The sequence below is a fragment of the Vicugna pacos genome, chromosome 6 (assembly GCF_048564905.1).
Source record: "Vicugna pacos chromosome 6, VicPac4, whole genome shotgun sequence".
Classification (NCBI taxonomy): Eukaryota; Metazoa; Chordata; class Mammalia; order Artiodactyla; family Camelidae; genus Vicugna; species Vicugna pacos.
The window spans coordinates 62978085-62998899 of record NC_132992.1 but is presented as its reverse complement, the minus strand read 5'-3'; the positions used below and the strand labels follow the sequence as shown (position 1 = coordinate 62998899).

Below are 20815 nucleotides of genomic sequence, written 5' to 3'. Positions count from 1 at the left end.
ATTGCTCATTGCTGGTGCATAGAAACAGAACTGATTTTTGTGCATCGATATTGTACCCTACAACTTATGCTGAATTCAGTTATTAACTCTAGCAGTCGTTTGTGGATTCCTGGGATTTTCTATTTTTAAGATCATGTCATCTGTAAATAGAGATAGTTATACTTTTTCTTTTCTAATTTAGATGTCTTTTCTTTCTTTTTCTTGACTACTTTGGCTAGAACTTACAATACAGTTAGGTAGCAGTGGTTGGAGGTAGACATCCATTTCTGTTTCTAATCTTTGCAGGGCAGAGTGGGAACCTTTCAGTCTTTTCAACCATTGAATATAAATTTATCTGTAGGTATCTCATAAATGCCCTTTATCGTGTTAAGGAAGTATCCTTCTATTCCTAGTTTTTTTGAGAGCTTTTATTATGAAGGACTGTTGGGTTTTCTTAGAAGCTTTTTTCTGCACCAATTGAGATGATCGCGTGGTTTTGTTTTTTACTTTGTTCTGTTAATGTATATTATGTTGGTTGATTTTTCTTTGTTGAGCCACCCTTGCATTTCAGGGATAAATGCCACTTGGTCATGGTGTATAATATTTAAATGTGCTGTTAGATTTTGTTTGCTAATACTCTATAGAAGATTTTTGCATCCGTATTCACAGGGGATATTGGTCTGTAGTTTTTTTGTGATGTCTTTGTCCAGTTGTGGTATCTGGGTAATAATGGCCTTATAGAATGAGTTAGGAAGTGTTTTCTCTGCTTCTGTTTTTGGAAGAGCTTGAGAAATGCTGATTAAATCTTTTTTAAATGTTTGGTGGAATTTACCAGTGAAACCATCTGAACCTGGGCTTTTCTTTGTTAGGAGGTTTTTGACTACTGATTAAATTTCTTTACTTGCTATGAGTCTGTTTAGACTTTATATTTCTTCTGAGTCAGTTTTGGTAATTTGTGTTTTTCTAAGAGTTTGCGTATTTCATCTAAGTTATCTAATTTGTTAGCATGTAATTGTTCACAGTTTCTCTTATAATCCTTTTTATTTCTGTAACATCAGTAGTGATGTCCCCACTTTCATTTCTGATTTGTTATTTGCACTCTTTCTTTCCTTCCTTCCTTCCTTTGTCCCTTCCTTCCTTCCTTCCTTCCTTCCTTCCTTCTTTCTTTTTTGTCAGCCAGGCTATAGAGTTGTCAATTTTGTTGATCTTTTCAAAGAAACAACTTAGTTTTGTTGATTCTCTTGTTTTCTATTCTGTTTCATGTTTCTCCATTTTTGTCATTTTATTACTTCCCTGCTGTTTATTGCTAGCTTTGCATTAGTTTGCTCTTCATTGTCTAGTCCTCAAGATACAGAGTTGTGACTGATTTCTTTCTTTTTAATGTAGGGCTCCACTGCTATACATTTCCCTCTGAGTGCTGCTTTTACTGCATTACATGATTTTTGGTGTATTGTGTTTTCTTTTTTATTTGTTTCTATTTTATATTTTCCCTGTGGTTTCATCTTTGGCCCATGTTATTTAAGAGTAGCTTAATTTCTACACACACTTGATCCTCATTGTTCATGGATTACATATTTGTAAATTTACCTACACAGTAGAATTTATTTGTAACCCCAGATTCAGTACATTCAGACATGTGCAGAGTGGTCAGAATTTTGAGTCACCTGGTGTATGTGTTCTCAGCCAACACTGAACAAGGCAGTGGTCTGCTTTCTTGTTTCAGCTATAATACAAGAGTCCTTTTCAAAGTCTGTTTAGTGCCACTTTTTTTGTGTTTTTATGTCTTTTTTTTTTTAATTTTGCTGTTCAAAAGGGACCCCAGGCTGCAGTGCTGTTTAGTGTTCCTAATCACAAGAAGGCTGTGATATGCTTAAAAAAAAAAAGGTATTAGGTAAGATTCATTCAGGCATGAGTTATAGTCCTGTTAATGAATCAATAATATAGTACATATAGGAAAGGGAAGAGGAAATTCACCAGTGTGTGTGTAAGGCCACTCTGGAAATGCTCAGGTAGTATCTGTAGTGTGTGATGAAGCTATGGAAAAGGTGGAAAGATGGCTGAATTTGTGGATTCATGAGATGATGACCAACTGAAAAAAAGCATAGTGGACAGCATTGTTGTGAGGCTGAAAGCCAATGAAATGATGTTACTGAGAATAAGGAAAATGTTAAATTCTTCTCTTGTAGTGCTGCCTGGCCTGCACATTTCGAAAGACTGCACAGCATGAAAAATGTTAAACTTTTGCAACAGTCTTGAGTTAAGATTAAGATGGTGATGGAGAAACTTTAAATTATCTGTTGAGTGTTGTTTAGGAAAAGGGCTATGTGGAAAAGCAGGTTTTTAATGCTGATGAGACTGGTTTTTAGAACTATTTCTCCAATTCTGTCAATGTTTGCTTCACTTATTTGGGGGCTTTGTTTGGTGCAGTTATGTTTATAACCATTATATCTTCTTAATGAATTGATCCTTTATCAATATATACCGTCCTTTGACTTTAGTAAACAGTTTTTGACTTAAAGTCTCTTTTGTTTGATATTACTATAGCCATCTAGCTCTCTCTTTTGGTTACTGTTTGCATTAAATGTGGTTTTCCATTTGTTCACTTTCAACCCCTTTGTGACTTTGGATCCAGTGAGTTTCCCTAGGTGGCATATAGTTGGATCATGTTCTCTTATCCATCTTGCCAATTCTGCCTTTTGATTGGAGAGTTTAAACCAGTCCCATCTAAAGTAATTACTGATAAGGAATGACTTGGCATTTTACTATTTTTTTCTGTATGTCTTTGCTTCTAATTGCCTACATTACTGCTTTCTTTTGTGTTTAATTTTTTATAGTATGCCATGTGATTCCCTTCTCATTTCTTTTCTGTGTACTTTTTAGAAGTACTTTCTTTATGGTTACCCTGGGGGTTACAATTAACAAATAGGTGTATTTTGAAGGTATAACTGACACTGTCAGTGAATTGGCTATGATGGATATGAGTGAGGATGTCAAGGTTAACAGAGTATTTGGCCTGAGGAATGGAATAGTGGAGAAGTCATTTAATAGGAAGCAGATAGCTAAGAATTTAAGCTGGTTAGATGGGAAGATGGAAGAGAAATCAGGGTTCAGATTTGGTCAGGTTACCTTTGAGATGCCTATTAGACATTGATCAAGTAGGCAGTTGGATATAAAAGTCTGAGATTCAGGAGAGACATCTCGGCTAGAGGTGGAAATTTGAGTCATGAATATAAGGACTGTGTATAAATCCTTAGAATGAGATCAAATAAGGGAGTGAGTGTAGATTGGGAAGTGGGCACACTAATACAAAGGAGTTGTGAATAAAGGGGGGAACCAGTAAAGACAACTGAAAAGGAGTGGCCCATAAATACTTTATATATTTGTAATAAATTCTGTCATTTTTTAGGAAAAGATAATTCTACAGAAATCTTTTTTGCTTCCAGTTATATCTAAATGAGGACAGTGGTCCTAAATTTTAGTGGTTCTAATTTTAGAAGTAGTGAAACTAAAAAGGTAGATATAATTTGGATATGCTTAAATATAAAGTAAGTGTGCCAGGTGAATTGGTTACTGTGCATAATCTTCCTCCTCCAATACAGCCCCACTTTAGGAGGATTACTTTTATCCAGTTTATCTAGTTTGTTCTATTTCCTGTGGTCAATAAGATCTGTGGTCTTTTTTATCTGCTTAAAGATGACTAATAAAATACCTCTTTACTTTGATACTATTATACTGAATTCTGTTATTCTATGAGGAGTAAATATGAAAGTCAAGTAGTCAGAACTGGATCAGATCTTCCCTCAAATGTGTTTCTTTCCACAAAAAAATCTAAGGAAAATATTCTGAAGGTAGAGACTAATGGCTGAAAAGATTGACCAATCAATAAAAATTGAAGTGACTTACTTTTTTCCCAAGTAGTCCTCTTACCCCAGTGAGGTCTAAAGGTGCTCTGGAACAGGGAGAAAGCCTCTGCATCTAGCTTGGAGAGAGTAAACCTGAGTAAATGTGGATCAAGTTAAATTCAGTTTCATTGTCCCTCCTCAAAAATGCTCCTTTTCCCCTGCCTTTAGTCTTAGCTTTTGAGACTCTGTAAGTGAACTGTCCTTCAGTCTGTTGGGTACAGAGAATTCCCATCAATATCTGTACCTTTTTTACTTCCTTACAGGGTCTAGATGAAAAAAGAGAAAGAAGAAAGCATAAAAGACTTTCTTGGTGGTGGTAGTGGTGATGGTTTTTACTTCTTTGGCTCTCCCATACTATTAACATTTTTTTTCTTTATAATTAACAGAAAAATTGAAAAGGCCTGAGTGCCTACTACAGACAGAAGCCACTGTCATCTCTCACCTAGATTTTAACAGCCTCCTAACTGGTCTCCCTGCTTCCATGCTTGCTTCCTTACTTAATTTCATGGCACTACTTTGCTCAAAACCCTGCAGTGGCTCCCCATTTGATTCCCCCCAAAGTCAGATTTCTTACAGTGGCCTTGCTCGGGTTACTGCTACCTCTCTCACCTCTCCTTCTCCTTGCTCTCTCTGCTCTGGCCACATTAGCCTTCTTGCCGGTCTCATTTCCTCATTAGAAACTTTGCTCTACCGATCCCACTGCTTTGTGTATGGTCTTCTGTCAGACATTTGCTTGGCTAATTCTGACTTCCATCCTGTCTTGCCTCAAGTCTCAGCTTCTCAATAAATCCTATGCTGACTGTCTTTCAGTACTTTAACGTGCCCCACTCACATTCCCATACTCCTGATCTTATTTCTGTTACCGTTTCAATTATGATACGGGATATGCTGTGGTACATTATGCTGTGGTAATGACTTATCCCTATAAATGTAGCTTAACAATAGAAGCTTATTTCTCATTTGTGTTTTATGTCTATCATGGGTTAGCAAATAACTCTGTTCTGCTTAGAACCTCAGGGACCCAAGCTGATGGAAGTTTGCCCATCTTGTGATGCATCTCAGCATGTGGCTTCTAAGTCACATCTGTAGGGAAGAGAGAGTTCATAGAATGATTGAAAGGTGTAAGTGACCCTTTTCCCAGTTCATTGGCCAAACCAGTCACATGGCCCCACTCTAACTGCAGGAAGAGCACAAAGAATATTTGATGAACATTACTGTTTCAACACCTGTTCTCTTCTTATTTCTCCATAGTACTTAGGTTTAATTATATAATTTGCATATATTATGTGTATTATTTAGTGCCTTCCCTCAGCAAAAATGTAAACTTATTCTCTTAGAAAACCTCACTACTTAATTTCTTGCGCACCAGCCTTTCTTCATTTGCTCCTGCTGTTTCTAATGTCCTCTTTTTTGCCCTGTACTGCTTTTTTCCTCTAAAGATTAAACCCTACTCATCTTTCAGGACAACTTGAATCTTACTTAATCTAGGAGACTTTGCCAGCATCCTTAAAGTAAGTTAAAGGCCCATCCCTTAGACTCCCTCTGAATTTTTAATATACTCCTATATAGCCCTTACCTCATTATGTGGTTACGTGTCTCTCTGCCCCATTAACCAAGTTCCTCATGCATATGGAATAATGTCTGAAGAAATAGTTGGAACCAAGAAAAGAAACTATGGGGATCTGAATAAGGACAGTTTAAGTAAGGTGGGAAGAGATGACAGAACCAAGAAATATTTAGAAGGTAAAATCAGCAAGACTTGGTTATTGGTTGACTATGAGGGATAAGGAAGAAATCAAGGATAATTCATGCTTCTTATTTAGATTATGATACTTCCAAATGAAATGGGGAAAATGAGAGGAGGAACAAGTTTAGGTGGTCGGATGATGAGTCTGGTCTGAGGTATAGCAGGGTTAACTCCATCAGGATATCGAGCTGGACATAAGTGCAGGGATTGCTTGGCTAAATGATTCTTAACTCAAGGACATGGATAGGTCTTAAGCATGCAAAGTAGTATTTAAAAGTAAGAAAAAGTGAGACTGCCAGTAATTACTAAGGGCAGAATCCTTATTTATACCATTGTTAAAGGAACAATTGGAGGAATACATGCTCTTGTGTGGAAAGCACAGGATAAAAAAAAAAAAAAGTGGTGAAAGGGGAACCAGGAGGGTGAAATGGCTGTAGAAATCAGGGATATTTAGATTTTCAGGGAAAAATGCGTGGGCCATGTTAAATGTGGTAGAGAAGTCAAATCAAAACAACTATGTGCTAAATCTGACCATTCTTCTTACAACCTTACTTAATGCCCTTCTTTCAACTCTACTTCTTATTGCACCACCTTGAATTCTTGTTGAATTGAACCATCATGGCTTCAATTTCATTGAGAAATTTGAGGTTGTCAGGCATAAATTGCCTCAAATGTGCCCCTTCTTCTTTACAAACTTAAAACCATGCCTGTCCATTCATTTCCTCCCCTCTAGTATCAGGAGATTCCAAGCCAACTTATACCAGTGCCATTGATGCTAAGAGTTCTCTGCATTTTATGTTTTTCCCCTTTTTATGGCTTTCTGCTCCCAGTATCTCACCAAAAATTTTCACAATAAGGTTGTCATTTGAAATTTTAGTGGAGGGGCAAAAGTGGGAAGCAAATTACGTGATGTTGAATATTGAAAGGAAGATGGGAAAATTGCAAATAGCAGTCATCGATGGAAGTGAGAGAGAGGTAATGCCTTCTTCTCTTCAGGGAAGCACGGACACTTAACCTGGACCAAATTGAGGCACTATTCCAGAGGTGCTTTTATTTTGGAGCTACAGTAAAATTATGTGTCTTACCAGTTTTTCTTCTGTAGCATGCCAGTGATTGAATCTTTACTATAGAAGCGAAAAATGAGCCAGTTCCCATAATGAAGACTGTAGAAACATCAGATTTGGTTGATTTGTTAATTCATGAAAAGTATTTCTTGAATGTCCGCTATGTGCCATGCTTAGGTTTTGATGTAGGGAATACAATGGAGAGAAAAGACACATAGTTGTTCTCATGGAGTTTTGTATTACAGTGATTTGTTTTTTATTTGCTTGTTTATATTTAACCTAATTTAATTAACTAATTTTACTTTCTTTTTCCCCTTTAGTATCCTCTTATATATGGACTGATTCTTGTTCCCTGCTGGTGTTCTCTAGTTTGCCTAAGTAGAATTTACATGGGAATGCACTCCATTCTGGTAAGGAAAACATTGTGTTCATAGTGCTTTATTTTTTCTGAAATCAACAGGCAATTTTATAATTCTTAATCGTTTTCCAACTTATTGGAAACCTAAATGAGAAAAAACAATTATTGTAAATCTTCTACTTCGTTTTATAAAAATAGCAACAGGATGCTTTGTAAAGTTTTAGTGTAGTTATCATATATTTCATAGAAACTGTTCCCAGCAATCATAATAACCAAATATTACACTCAGGATAACATTTCTCCCTCCTTCCATTTTCAGTTTTTTTTTCTTTCTCATTCTCTTCTGTGTCTTTCCTACCCCTGGGTCAAAACAAATATAGAAACCAAGGAGAGCTCTACTTATTTTTACTGGTGAAGACCCAGTGACTAGAAACTAAATGAACTTAAACTATCGTGGTACTTGTATTTACATATTAAACTCCAGTTTTCTTCTCTTTCCCAGTAGTATTTTAGGGCTTGTATCAGATTTTGTTTTTTCAGTGGAGGTACTGGGATTGAACCCAGGATCTCGCGCATGCTAAGCATGTGCCCTACCACTGAGCTACACGGTACACTCCTCCCCACACAAACAGATATTTTGAGAATGCAATTTAGTTTCAGAAGCAGCAGCACAGGGACCCTGCACTCTTTTCAACCACACCTACTCACTTCACTTCCTCTCTATCCATTGATATTCCTTAGTTCTGGCCTGTACCATCTCTTAACCAGATTACTGCAGCAGCTTCTTAAGCCTGCTTCCAGTTTGACACTGCTCTGTATAGTATTTAGGGTCCTGTTGTAGTTTGATTCCCAAAACACAAATACGATGCTATACTAAATAACTTACGTTTCCTCAGTGCAAAGGGTGTTTCTTATCTCCATATCTTTAGGAATGCCTTAACCTCCATGTGGAATGCCCTTTTCCTTTCTTTGCCTAACTGACTATCCTATCCATTCTTCAAGACTCATAAAAATGTTACCTCCTTTTAAAGCTTTTCCCATCTTTCCTTTCTCAAGACTGGTTAGGTGACCTTTCTCCCAAAGCGTCTTAAGCATAATCCTGGCATAGCACTCATGCTGAACTGAAATTGCTTTTTTCTTTGTTATTCCCATTGGACAGTAAGCAACACTAGAAAAGTAACTCTCTATCCCTTGCATCTAGTGTGGTATCTCTTGGAAAACTATGTGAATGTATTATGTATTATCCTGTAGATAAAAAGAATCAGAAGAAAGGTGGAAAGACAGAACTAATTTATGGAATTCAAAAACTTACAATGGGCTATATCAAAGTTTTCTTGTCCTTAACAAGTTAACACTTTTAAAATTTTCTACTCATAAAAATGTCTCATTGGCTTATTTCATAGCTGTGGAAATACTGGATTTCTATTTCTTCCTTAGATTGCTTGCCTCCAGCAGCTGCCCTTTCACCAGTAAATTTCCAGAAGTCCCAAATGCTATGTTAAGAAACAAACTGTTTGTGTTTGACTTTATAATTAATTATATTAATGCAAATTGTGAATTGACAGATAGTTCTATCTTTCTGACTAATCTAGTAATTTTATAGTAGACTAAGTATCACATTTTAATGTCAAATCTAATATTAATCACAAGAAAATGTTACCTATCTCTGTGCCTTTTTAGTTGTTCCCTTCCACTCCCAATTTGCAATATTGCTCCTAAAAAACTATGAAATGTTATAAAAAGAGGAGTAAAAATCTGATTTATTGAATATATAATTTCAAATATGCTGTTCATTTTAAAAAAGGAAATGTATAGTGGTTTTGTTAAATATTCAAGCTGAGTTCAGCTCATGTTTTAGATACTGAATAATAACATCTATTCTTGAACCAGCGGAAGTAAAAACAGTATTGATGTATTACTTTTGAAATCATGAGTCTGATAACCCTAGTCTTTTAATTATTCAAAAACCATCTTGTCCCATAGAATGTCTTACCTGTTTTATTCTGACTAGCTACTGAATTTTATAATGTGTAATAGTATGTTGCTTTTCTTTTAAAAGTAAAATCATGGATGACTTGCAAGCATTGTAAATTATGATTCTGTGATAAACCACACTATTCTTAATCAATAATATATCGGTTCTTAGATCATTTGATAATTGATATACGAAATTAAGTGATAATGAACCTCCCTCACCTTTTTGCATTATGGATCTAATATATCCCTACAATTTTCACTTTTTCCCATATTTTAATGTTTCAGTAATTACCTGCATTTTGAACTATTCTCTTAATCGTAATTTGTATCTTCATTGTTTATTGTGAAATTACTATGGAACTATAGGTAGAGTGTGCCAATCTGTATCATATTAGATACTTCTATATTATCTATATACTTAATATGATACTTAGGTAATACCATATTATCTAAGCAGATGTCTTTATTAACATTAAGAAGAAAGTTCTAATGTGTTCTAAATAATTTATAATGAACACTTCATTCAGCAACTGCCAAATGCTTTGTTGTTATTGTTACAACACAACAAGCAACAACTTAGTTTATTTTCAACATCTGCCTGGTTTCCTAAACTGATTTTCTTAATTCCCAGAAAAATAGAGGAGTTACTACATCCATTTTTCCTTTATTATCAAACCTAGTTCTCAAAATTTCTTAAGACATGAGCCATTTTTAAGTTACTAGACTAAGTAGTTGTCAAATTACTCTTTTGTTTCTACATTAGAAAAATTATGAATATGTTATAATTACCACTCACCCAAAATTGTACTAAAAGTTTATATCTCAATTTGTGGAAAGTCTTTTTAGAAAGGTAATATGAGATTATAAAATAGAATGTATCTCTCAAACCCATTTTTATAACAAGATATAAAAACCAAACTAACCAAACAATAAGAGCCTCAAAAACATATTCTAGACAAATATGCAAAACAATAAACACTAAGAGTTTTAATAGTAGTTATTTCTAGGTAATAACTACTTGCTATTGCTTGTCTATATTTTCTAGTTTTTCTATAGTGAGCATGTATTAAATTTGAATTTTAATTAAAGATAAAAATTTCAAAATTCATCCTTAATAAACGCCTTTACAATCAAGTATAATACATTCCGATAATATATTTTGCTGTTAGAAACTCCATTGGCATCACTGGCAAGTTGAATTAGAAGCAGGATACCTGGGGTGCGGTGGGTATAGCTCAGTGGTAGGGCACATGCCTAGTAACCACAAGGTCCTGGGTTTGATCCTCAGAACCCCCATTGAAAAAAAATAAAAGAAGCAGAACACCTAAAATGTGTTATAATTTTTTAAAAAAGCCCACTAGGCTGACAGAAATCTTGAATTCTAGTCTCAGCAAATCACTGGCCTCTAGTTCCATTTACTGTCAGGAGAAATGAAAAGGAGACAATTCCAGATTTAACACATAATAAATCTTTATTGAATTTATGGTATTTGATATCTTCTACCATAAATTTGATGGTAGCCCTGAATATTCCATTCAAATGTGTAATTATCTAGTAATTTTTAGGGCATATATGTTATCTGTAGTTAATAACTATCTAAAGTTATTTGCTAAGTTTGTTTTTGGAAAATTTGCAACCTTGAATTCTTTGTTACCTTTAACATCAACTTTTCTTTATTGCCTACTTTGTGCTGTAATGCTTTAAGCCACTTACACATTTTGATATTATACATTAAATTGATATCAATGATAGCCATCATGTTTATGTCCTGAATTCAGTCATTCCTTTGTTCTGGTTCTACTGCATGGAAGTTAAATATGTCCTTATTATCCAGGGTAATATGAAAAATAATTAATAACTCAATCAAAAACAGAAGCAGATTTGTGTAAAGTCTTGTAGCACTCTAAGTTTAATATTCATAGAGCTATACAAAAAAAGTAGAGGACAACAAATACTGGATGTTTTACATCATACTGAAATATATTTCTAAAAGTGTAATTGATCTGAGTTATCATTTTAAAGAGTTCTTTAAATGTTTAAGTGACCAAATCTTAAAAAGTCTTAAGAAGTCATTAAATCAATTAGTTAAAAAAAAATTAAGGTACTGTAAAAAGCCATATATGGAATGAACATGTACTTACATCTATAATATGAAAGAACTGTAATTTTTTAAAAAGTAGCTAATGTCAGAACTATTAAGTCTTCCTTTCACTTAGCCTAAAGTAAGTATTCTATGTATGATTTTATATAAATAATTCATCAATTGTCATCTATTTAGAACATCTAACTTAGTACACATTCTTTGTAAGAATTTCAAGGCTCAGAACATTTCCACAGTAGCATATAACTTAAAATTTTGAATCAGCCATAAAATTTAAATAAAAAACAAAGTAACAACTTCTGTCTTAGTGGCCAAAAATCCCACAGTTATTCCCTAAGACTTGTCCTGTTAATTACAAGGTAGGGAAGAAAGGGCAAGATAGCAAAATAAGGGAACATAAGCTCATAAAGTGAAATTATTTGGCAATATGAAGAAATATGAAGTATGAAGAATAAAGGTTTGACAGTTACACAATTTGAGGTCTCCATATCCAAAAGTATGGTCAGAATTTGAGTCACTTGTGGGATCTTTGAGTAATTACTGTAAAATTCAATTAACCAGAATTCTTAGGTAAATTTTATTATCAGTGAGTTTTCATGAAAGACCTCATGTTTTTTTTTTAAATGTTGGAAATTTAGGGACCTAATCAAATTTAAAAACTTTTGCATAGCAAAGGAAATGATCAACAAAGCAAAAAGACAGCCTATGGAATGGGAGAAAATATTTTCAAGTGATGCAATCCACAGGGGGTTAATTTCCAAAATATACAAACAGCTCATACAGCTCAATATCGAAAAACCCAAATAACTGAATCAAAAAATGAGCAGAAGACCTAAATAGACATTTCTCCAAAGACATACAGATGGCCAACAGGCACATGAAAAGATGCTCATCACTATTTTTTTTTTATCATCGCTAATTATTAGAGAAATGCAAATCAAAACCACAGCGAGGTTCACCTCATACCCATCAGAATGGCCATCATCAAAAAGTCTGCAAACAGTAAATATTGGAGAAGGTGGAGGGTAATGGAACCCTCAATGTAAACTGATGCAGCCACTGTAGAAAACAGTATGGAGATTGCTTAAAAAACTAAAACTAGAGCTATCATATGATTCAGCAATCCCACTTCTGGGCATATATCCCAAAAAGATAAAAATTCTAATTTGAGAAGATACATGCACCTCAATGTTCATAGCAGCACTGTTTACAATAGCCAGGTCTTGGAAGCAACCTAAGTGTCCATCAGCAGATGAATGGATAAAGATGTATGTGTGTGTGTGTGTGTGTATGTGTGTGTGTGTGTGTGTGTGTGTGTGTGTGTGTGCGCTCAATGGAATATTACTCAGCCATAAAAAAGAATGAAACATTGCCATTTGCAACAACATGGATGGATAGAGAATATCATACTAAGTAAAGTAAATCAGACAGAAAAAGACAAATATTTTATGATATTTATATATGGAACCTAAAACAATACAAATGCATCTACATACCAAGCAGAAACAGACTTAATGACATAGAAAACAAACTTATGGTTACCAAAGGGGAAAGGGACGGGGGAGGGATAAATTAGGAGTATAGGATTAACAGACATAAACTACTATACATAAAATAAACAACAAGGGAAAAAGGCACTTTTGATATTTATTCTGGTCATAGCAGAGCTAGAGGAGATTGTCCAACACAAGCTGTCAAGTGGTTTTGAGGATTAAATGTGAAAATAAATGTGAAGTATTAGAACAGTGTTTTTAGTACAGAAAGTATCATTATTCCCTGAAAATGTCTTTGGCCTAAGTTAAAAAAAATATGTCTCATCTATTTCTTATACAAAGTTCTTATTAGGCCAGATTATACAGTCTCCCATCCAAGTACTAACCAGGCCCGACCCTGCTAAGCTTCTGAGATCAGATGAGATCGGGCACGTTCAGGGTGGTATGGCCATAGACAAATGAACTAATTATTATTTTGATTTCTTGAATATGTGTAAGCACATTTGACTGTCCTTTATGATTGGATTACCGCATTCTGTTGATTCTTATTTTGTAGTTGGCTTTATTCCTTTGATAACTAAGTTTAAAAAGCTAAAGATCCAATCTGTACTTAGAAACAATCATTAGTACATATATGAAAACCAAAAAAATGTGCAGTATTCTGTTTATATGTATTTACATGCAATATAAAGTGTATGTGCAGTTGAACTATAATAATTTTACATGAAACTGGAAAAAATTAAAGTTATTACAAAATAATGGCTAAAAAAATTATACAGTATATGTAATGAATACAAAGAATTACTTTAGCTGTCTTAATGTAACTAACCAAATATTAATTGCCAGCTCACTGTGTGCCAGACACTAGGAATATACATATATGATAGTTTTTTGCCCTTGAGAAATCATAGTCTAAATATGTAATAGGTAATATAGATATGTAATGCAGTAATTCTCAACCAGGGCTGCAGAATAGAATCACTGGGGAGCCTTTGAAAAAATATGTTGATGCCCCAGTGCTGTTTCAATTCAGTTAAGTCAGAATCTCTGAGAAATGGCCCAGGCATCAATACTTTTGTAAATTTCCTGTAGTGATTTTAATGGGCAGCAAGGGTTGTGAACCTTTGGTTTTCTGGGAGAAACAGATAAGCAAAAAATGAAAAACGATGTGATTACTGCCATAGCAGGTATGTAGAAGATGCCATGGGAGCAAAGAGGAAGAAATCCCTTATGGGGGAGGAGGAGAAGGTTTATGGAAGAGATAGATGTCTGAGCAGAATCTCAAAGGATATGTAATAGTTTGCCTAAAATGTAGGTGGGAAAGGTAATTCCAAGATGAGAGCCTATAAATTCACTGTGGGATCTGGCAACGAAGCTTAATGATAGGCAGAAGCCAGATATGAAATGCTTCATATGTCCTAAGAAGTTTGAATACAAGTGGTATTTATTGCCTTAGTTGATGCTTTCATAAACATTTTGTTAATTGATTATATCTTCCTTCAACTTACTGTATGAGTCATTTATATAAAGAGAACACAAAGTTTTAAATACCGTCACTTCATACTATAGAATAGAGAAGTACCAGCAAAAATTTGTTCTACATAGAAATAGAGTTTTAAAGGTTTTTCTAATGATATCTATAATAGTGAATTGTTGAAACTCAGTAAAGATGTTCATTTACAAGGAATTTAGATTGTGTTAAAAATAGATGAAACAAATTCCTGTAAAGGATTCATTTATTCATCCATTCAGCAAATATTTGAGTGTCTACAGTATAGCAAGCTACTTCGGAAGGTGGTGGTGAACAGAACAATCTATTTCTTCAAAAAGTTTCAGATGAATATTCAGTTCTTAATCTCTTTAGTAATTGTACCTTCTGCAGCTATTCTTGTATTCCGCTGTATTCTAATTTGGAATTGGATGTTATTTAGAACAGTGGTTTCAAGCATTGTACTTTTTTTTTTTAACTGAAGTGTAGTTGATTTACAGGATTAGTTTCAGGTGTACAGCAAAGTGATTCAGTTACACATATACATACATATATATATATATAGACAGATATATAGATATATAATTTCTTTTCAGATTATTTTCTATTACATTTTATTACAAGAAATTGAATATAGTTCCCTGTGCTATACAGTAGGTCCTTGTTGTTTACCTATTTTTCAAGCACTGTACTGTTGACTCTGCCAATCCATGACAGAGTTTCTACTGAACTGCTGCACAGAGAGGGAAAGTCATGAATTTTGAGTATATTGAAGTCTTAAATGTAAAAGACAAACTTTAAAACTTTTTAAATAGCATATCTTTATTATCTTGTGGCAGGGAAGGCTTTCTTAAAAAAAGAAATAATGATTTAAATATGACTATTTTAAAATTTAAAATTTTGGTTCATCAGAAGGTGCCATAAAGAAAATGAGAAGGCAAGCCACAAACTCCAAAAAAGATGTTGACAGCACATATCATTTGTAAAAGATTTTGTTCATAAAGGATTTGTATTAAGACTATATAAAGAAATTATGTAAATCAGCAAGAAAAAGAAAATCCAAAAGAATAGTTGCCCCAAAGACACACATATACATTGCACAGAAAAAGAATACCCCATAAACTTATGAAATAATGCTTAATTAATAATTAGGGAAATGCAAATTAAACATCAAAAATACCAACAACTGATGAGATGCAAATGTCTATAAACATTTTGGAAATTTTTTTATTGCCTTGTAAAATTGAACCTGCACATATCCTCTGATTCTTCCATTCCATTCCTAGGCATATGTCCTAGAGAAATTTTCATAGATCCATGACAGGGAACATTAAAAGAAAGAACATAGTAGCATTGTTTATAATATTCCTGTTTGGCTTCAGAATATATACCAATTAAGAAAACATTCAAGCTCAACTATAACCAATGAACTAATCCAAAACCTGAAAACAACATAAATGACCATCAGTGGGAAAATGGATAAACTGTATAATCACACAGCAAAATATTACTTAGTTGTGAAAGTGAATGATCTGTAGCTACAGATAATGAATTAATCTTAAAAGCTAAATGTTAAGTGTAAAAAGGAGACTGCATACTGTTTAACATTTTTATAAAGCTCAGAAAGAAGCAAAACTAGGGAATATTTTGTTGGGAGATATATGATAAAACAATTTTTAAAAGCAGGTATTTATTCAGCCAGTACTTAGGTTTATGCAGAGTGACAGACCTGGGAAACAGCATACCAATGGAGTCAAAGTACTGATAAATTATAGTTCTTTTGGGGGGCAGTGATTTCATAGATATTCATTTTATAATTTCATATATACTTTACATATCTTTTTCTATGTACCAAATATTACATAATAAAAGTTTTAAGACAGAAAAACATTAAGCAATTAGTCTGTTCCTTAACTGTATTGAATGCTGTTGAGAAGTAACCATTGTTTCTGGCAGCATAAAAGTCACGAGTATCTATGAAAAGAGTGATTTCAGTGCAGTGATAAGTTTAGGAAAAAATAGGAAGTGAGGAAGTGAAGGCAGTGAATATAAGCAACTCATGATAAAATTTTCAGTGATGGAGAATAGATCCCAGGGTTTGGTTTTGTTTGTTTTAAAGTGGAAGTTCTGGAACAATTTTGTTCATGTCATTCCAATTCAGAAAGGAAATTGTACCTAAAACTAGGAGTCATTTTTTTTCCTTTTTCTTTTGCTTTTCTCTCACATTCGGATCACCAAATTGAAATTAGTCAACTCTAATCTTAAAATATTTTACTAAATCCATCTATGTACTTCTGTTTATGTGGATAAGGACCATATATAAAGTGGACCACTACACCAGTGGCCTCCCACTAGTGTCTCCAGTGGTCTCCTGTCTTCCATACTTTACCCCTGTCATCTATTCTCGACACAACAGTGGTGTGTTCTTTTGTAGATACCAGTCAGATTATGTTACACTCCTACTTTGGAATCTTTCAGTGGCTCTCTATCACATTTGAAATAAAATCTGAACTTCTTACCTAGCCTACAAGGGCCCTCCCTACGTGATTTGACCTCTGCCTATCTCTTTCTTTTCACATCACATCCCTCTTTCTCACTATTTGAGCCACACTGGATTTCTCTCAGCTCCTTGAACTCACTAGGTCCTTTTCTGCCTCAGTGCCATGGCACTTGGTATTCCCTCTACCTGAAACACTTTGTCTTAGATCTAAAGATAGGACTGACTCTTTTTTGGAATCAGATCTTAGCTTAAGTGTTACCTCCTCAGACAAGTTTCCCTAATCACTGTATAGGGCCTTTCATCATACTATCCTGTTGTCTTGTTTTAGTTTCTTCATAACACTTATAACAATCTGAAATTATAATATTTATCCTCTTTTTAACTCACATGGTTATTGTCAGTCATTCCCACTAAAATGTAAGCTCTATGGCAGCAGGAATCTTCTCATTTTTTAAGCAGTGTATCTGTAGTCCCTAAAATAGTGCCAAGCACATGTAGGTACTCAGTACTTGTTCAGTGAATAAATAAATGAACAGGAAAAGGAAAAACAGGCTTTGTATTCTCTTTAATCATGTAAATAATTATATGTTTAAATGTGTGATTATTATATTAAATGCATGAAGAGGAAATCTTTGAAAAGTACACAAGTTGATCCTTGAACAACATGGAGGTCAGCACAGTCAAAAAAAATCAGCTATAATTAGCCTGTCCTCCATATGCTCTGTTCCTCCCTATCTGTAGTTCCTTCCTATTGGGGATTTTGCATCCTCAGATTCAACCAACCAGGGATTGTACAACACTGTACTATTCAGTGTTGAAAAAAAAAATCAGCAGATAACTGCATCCACACAGTTCAAACCCATGTTGTTCAAGGGTCAACTGTATATTGTTGTTCCGGAAATCACAACTACGTAGAATAAGCATAGTTTTTTGTTCAGGATTTGAATATAAATTTCCATACAGCATATATGTATTAATTTATAAAAGGGTAGAACTATGAAAACAATAACTTTATTATCAGTAAATCTTTTTAGTATTATTAAAACAGTTATTAGTACCTATTATGTGGTTAATTACTAAAATTTACTTTAAGAATGTGACATATTTTAAAAACTTACATTTATTAATATTTGAAATGTGAAATATATATATTTCTTTAAATGCCCAAAATAGTATTATACTAAACAACTCTACTTTTCTCTTTTCTCAGGATATTATTGCTGGATTCCTATATACCATTTTAATCTTAGCTATTTTCTATCCGTTTGTGGAACTGATTGACAACTTCAACCAAACTCACAAATACGCTCCATTAATCATCATCGGGCTTCATTTAGCCTTGGGGATCTTTTCTTTTACTCTTGACACCTGGAGTACGTCCCGAGGAGACACGGCTGAGATTCTCGGAAGTGGTGCTGGAATTGCATGTGGATCTCATTTTACCTATAAAATGGGTCTAATATTAGATCCTCCTCTGGATATATTACCTTTAGCCAGGCCCCCCATTTCTGTGACTCTGTTTGGAAAAGCCATATTGCGGATCCTCATAGGGATGGTATTTGTCTTAGTGGTCAGAGACACAATGAAAAAGATCACTATTCCTTTAGCCTGTAAAGTCTTCAACATACCATGTAGTGATATTCGAAAAGCAAGACAGCACATGGAAGTTGAACTTCCTTATCGGTATATTACCTATGGAATGGTTGGTTTCTCTATCACATTTTTGATTCCTTACCTATTTTTCTTTATTGGTATCTCTTGATGGAGAGATATTATTTATGACAAGAAAGAAGTGTATCAGTTACTGATACCTAAAACCATATTTTAGTTAAAAGCCAAATCAGAGTTAGGCTTTTGCAGGAATTTAACTTAAATAATTATTTAAGTAAATTCATAAGAGTCAGTGCATTTTATTATTGCACATCCAGTTATTGTTTTAGGCGAGCTGAGTTGTTTTAACACTGAGAAAAGTATCCATTTGGAATGTTCATATAATATTTGGAGAGTTTTGTGCTGTTTTGGTTTCAAGTTATATATAATATATATTAAGGAACATAATATACAATTATGTATCTAATATATGTTATATGTAAAATAATATTCCTACTTTTTTTAAACTATGGGGGTGTATTATAAAATCAGTAATAATATGCAAACAGTTGTGCCTGTGTATTTGGACTTAATACAGGTATGTTGTTATTAATAGGTATATTTAATGTTTATTTACTGTGGGAGCCATTTCCTAATCAAATTGAATAATTACTAGAACAAAATTCCATATACTACCGCATATTGATTTACTGCCTCTTTTTACACTGCCATCACCTTTCATGTTACCCATGATGTTGAACATGGGAGGCATTTTTAATGAACCAAATTTTCAGAAAAATTAGTTTTTGGATCCTCCCCCCCAGTTCTGTATGCTGTGTTGAATGTACTTTATTTGCAGTTGTTCTTTAGTTTAATAATTCAGGTACTGAATTTTATTGTTTGCTAATTGTGCCTTTCTGTTGCTGAATTAAGAAATGCCATGTATACTGTGATATAAAAATAAGATGCAAACTTTATCTTAAGTCACATAATCAGGCAATATTTTAAAAAAAAATCTGTCAAGCTAACAGGGCTAGAAGTAAACCCCTTCAATTCTTTAGCCTTTGTTTAGAAAGAAATGTGGAATAGGCTAAACTTTCTCACTAATTTATTGGGAACCTAAATGGATAAATATTTCCATTTTTGTAGGTATTTTTCTGTGCATTGTAAGTTATAGGAACAAGATATATTTTTTGTACATTGTCTTGATTGTTTATACCGCAGGTAGATATTTCCAGTGAATAGAAAGATAATTGAAATTTATAGATGGGACAATGCACATGTTTCATATGTAAACAAACCACTTTTCTAAATTATTTAGAAAAGATTGGATTTAGCAGTGTTAACTTTTAATACCCATTTATTAGCTAGTTAAGGTAAATTATAAAATTTAAAACTCAGTATTTTAGATCCTTTTTTTATTTTATTTTATTATTTTCATGGTGGATAATTTGAGTGTAAGTATTAAACTATCCTTTAGTCTGTCTGTGTCTTTATACTTTGAAGTATGATCATAATTAGGTTAACATTCAGTTTTTTTGTAGTAAGTTTTTCATAAAGAAGAGAATTAACTTTCCATGTAAATGAGCATCAGGTATGGAATTACTGACTTAGTGCAATATCTGTCTGATTACCCAGAAGTATCAACTTAAGATGTGTCTATTTTGGGCAGCATAACTATTTGAGCTCATATTTTTATAATTCTAATTGAGAATATAGGGACATGGTAATTTTTACCAATAGTGAATCTGACAATTTTAAGTAAAGCAACTAAATTTTAGACTTTACCTATTAGTTAAAAGGAAACAAAGGCACTTAGGAACATATCGGTACGTTGGAAAATGTGCAAAGAACTTTTCTTTCAAAATGTATTTGATGGATCGAATTTTAGGGACTATTTCCCATAATTTGGGTCTATGCTATCTTATTAATTTTTATATCTAGCTTAAAAGGTGTTTGAAAATATTCCATTTCTTTGTGATTTATTATTTTCTGTCCTATGATAGTTCCATGCTAAATGTATTTTAAAATAAAAGTCAAATTCAGTATTGAAGGGTGTTTTGTTTTGTTTGCCTTCAGTGCATTTGTTTCTGTATTGTTTGATAGAGATTTATAAAATATATGTAGGATTTTCATTCTAGCAGTCTTTCCCTATGAAGCATTTTATTCTAAATAAGTACTGTTTTTAGTCATTTAGAAGACGCTGAAGAAATTCTCTAAAGTTCAAACTGACTTTGGACACCATTTATGATCATTCTGATATTGTAGTTTTAATGAAAAATCTCATAATTTTATCTTAAAAACTCATGCACAAAAACATGTTTCAGTAAAATCCGTAACTAACAATACTGAGGTAGCTGACTGCAAATCCATTAATTCAGGAATTAATCAGTACTAGCAACAGGTACTTTTTCAAGCAGAATAAAGATATGGACATTTCATTTTTTAATTTTAAAGTGCCGTGACATGTGAATTGCAAAAACTAGGGCTGCCAGAAACTGCTTATTAAAAATAAGGCCTAATATAAAACGATGCTACTATAGTAGATTTACATAATTGTTTTAATTTTATCTACTAGCTTTCTTTACAAATAATGTTTATTAAATGTGTCTTTC

At 33.5% G+C, this 20815-nt stretch overlaps 1 protein-coding gene across 1 annotated transcript in view; it reads left to right on the top strand.

Moving 5' to 3' along the window:
• Positions 1-20253, top strand: part of SGPP1 (sphingosine-1-phosphate phosphatase 1) — a 33544-nt gene extending 13291 nt beyond the window's left edge. The window contains exons 2-3 of the mRNA XM_006206998.3: positions 7013-7102; positions 17821-20253. Of these exons, the coding sequence (XP_006207060.3) occupies positions 7013-7102; positions 17821-18372 (642 nt within the window). The 3' untranslated portion in view covers positions 18373-20253. The remainder of the gene's footprint in view (positions 1-7012; positions 7103-17820) is intronic.
• The last annotated feature ends 562 nt before the right edge of the window (positions 20254-20815 follow it).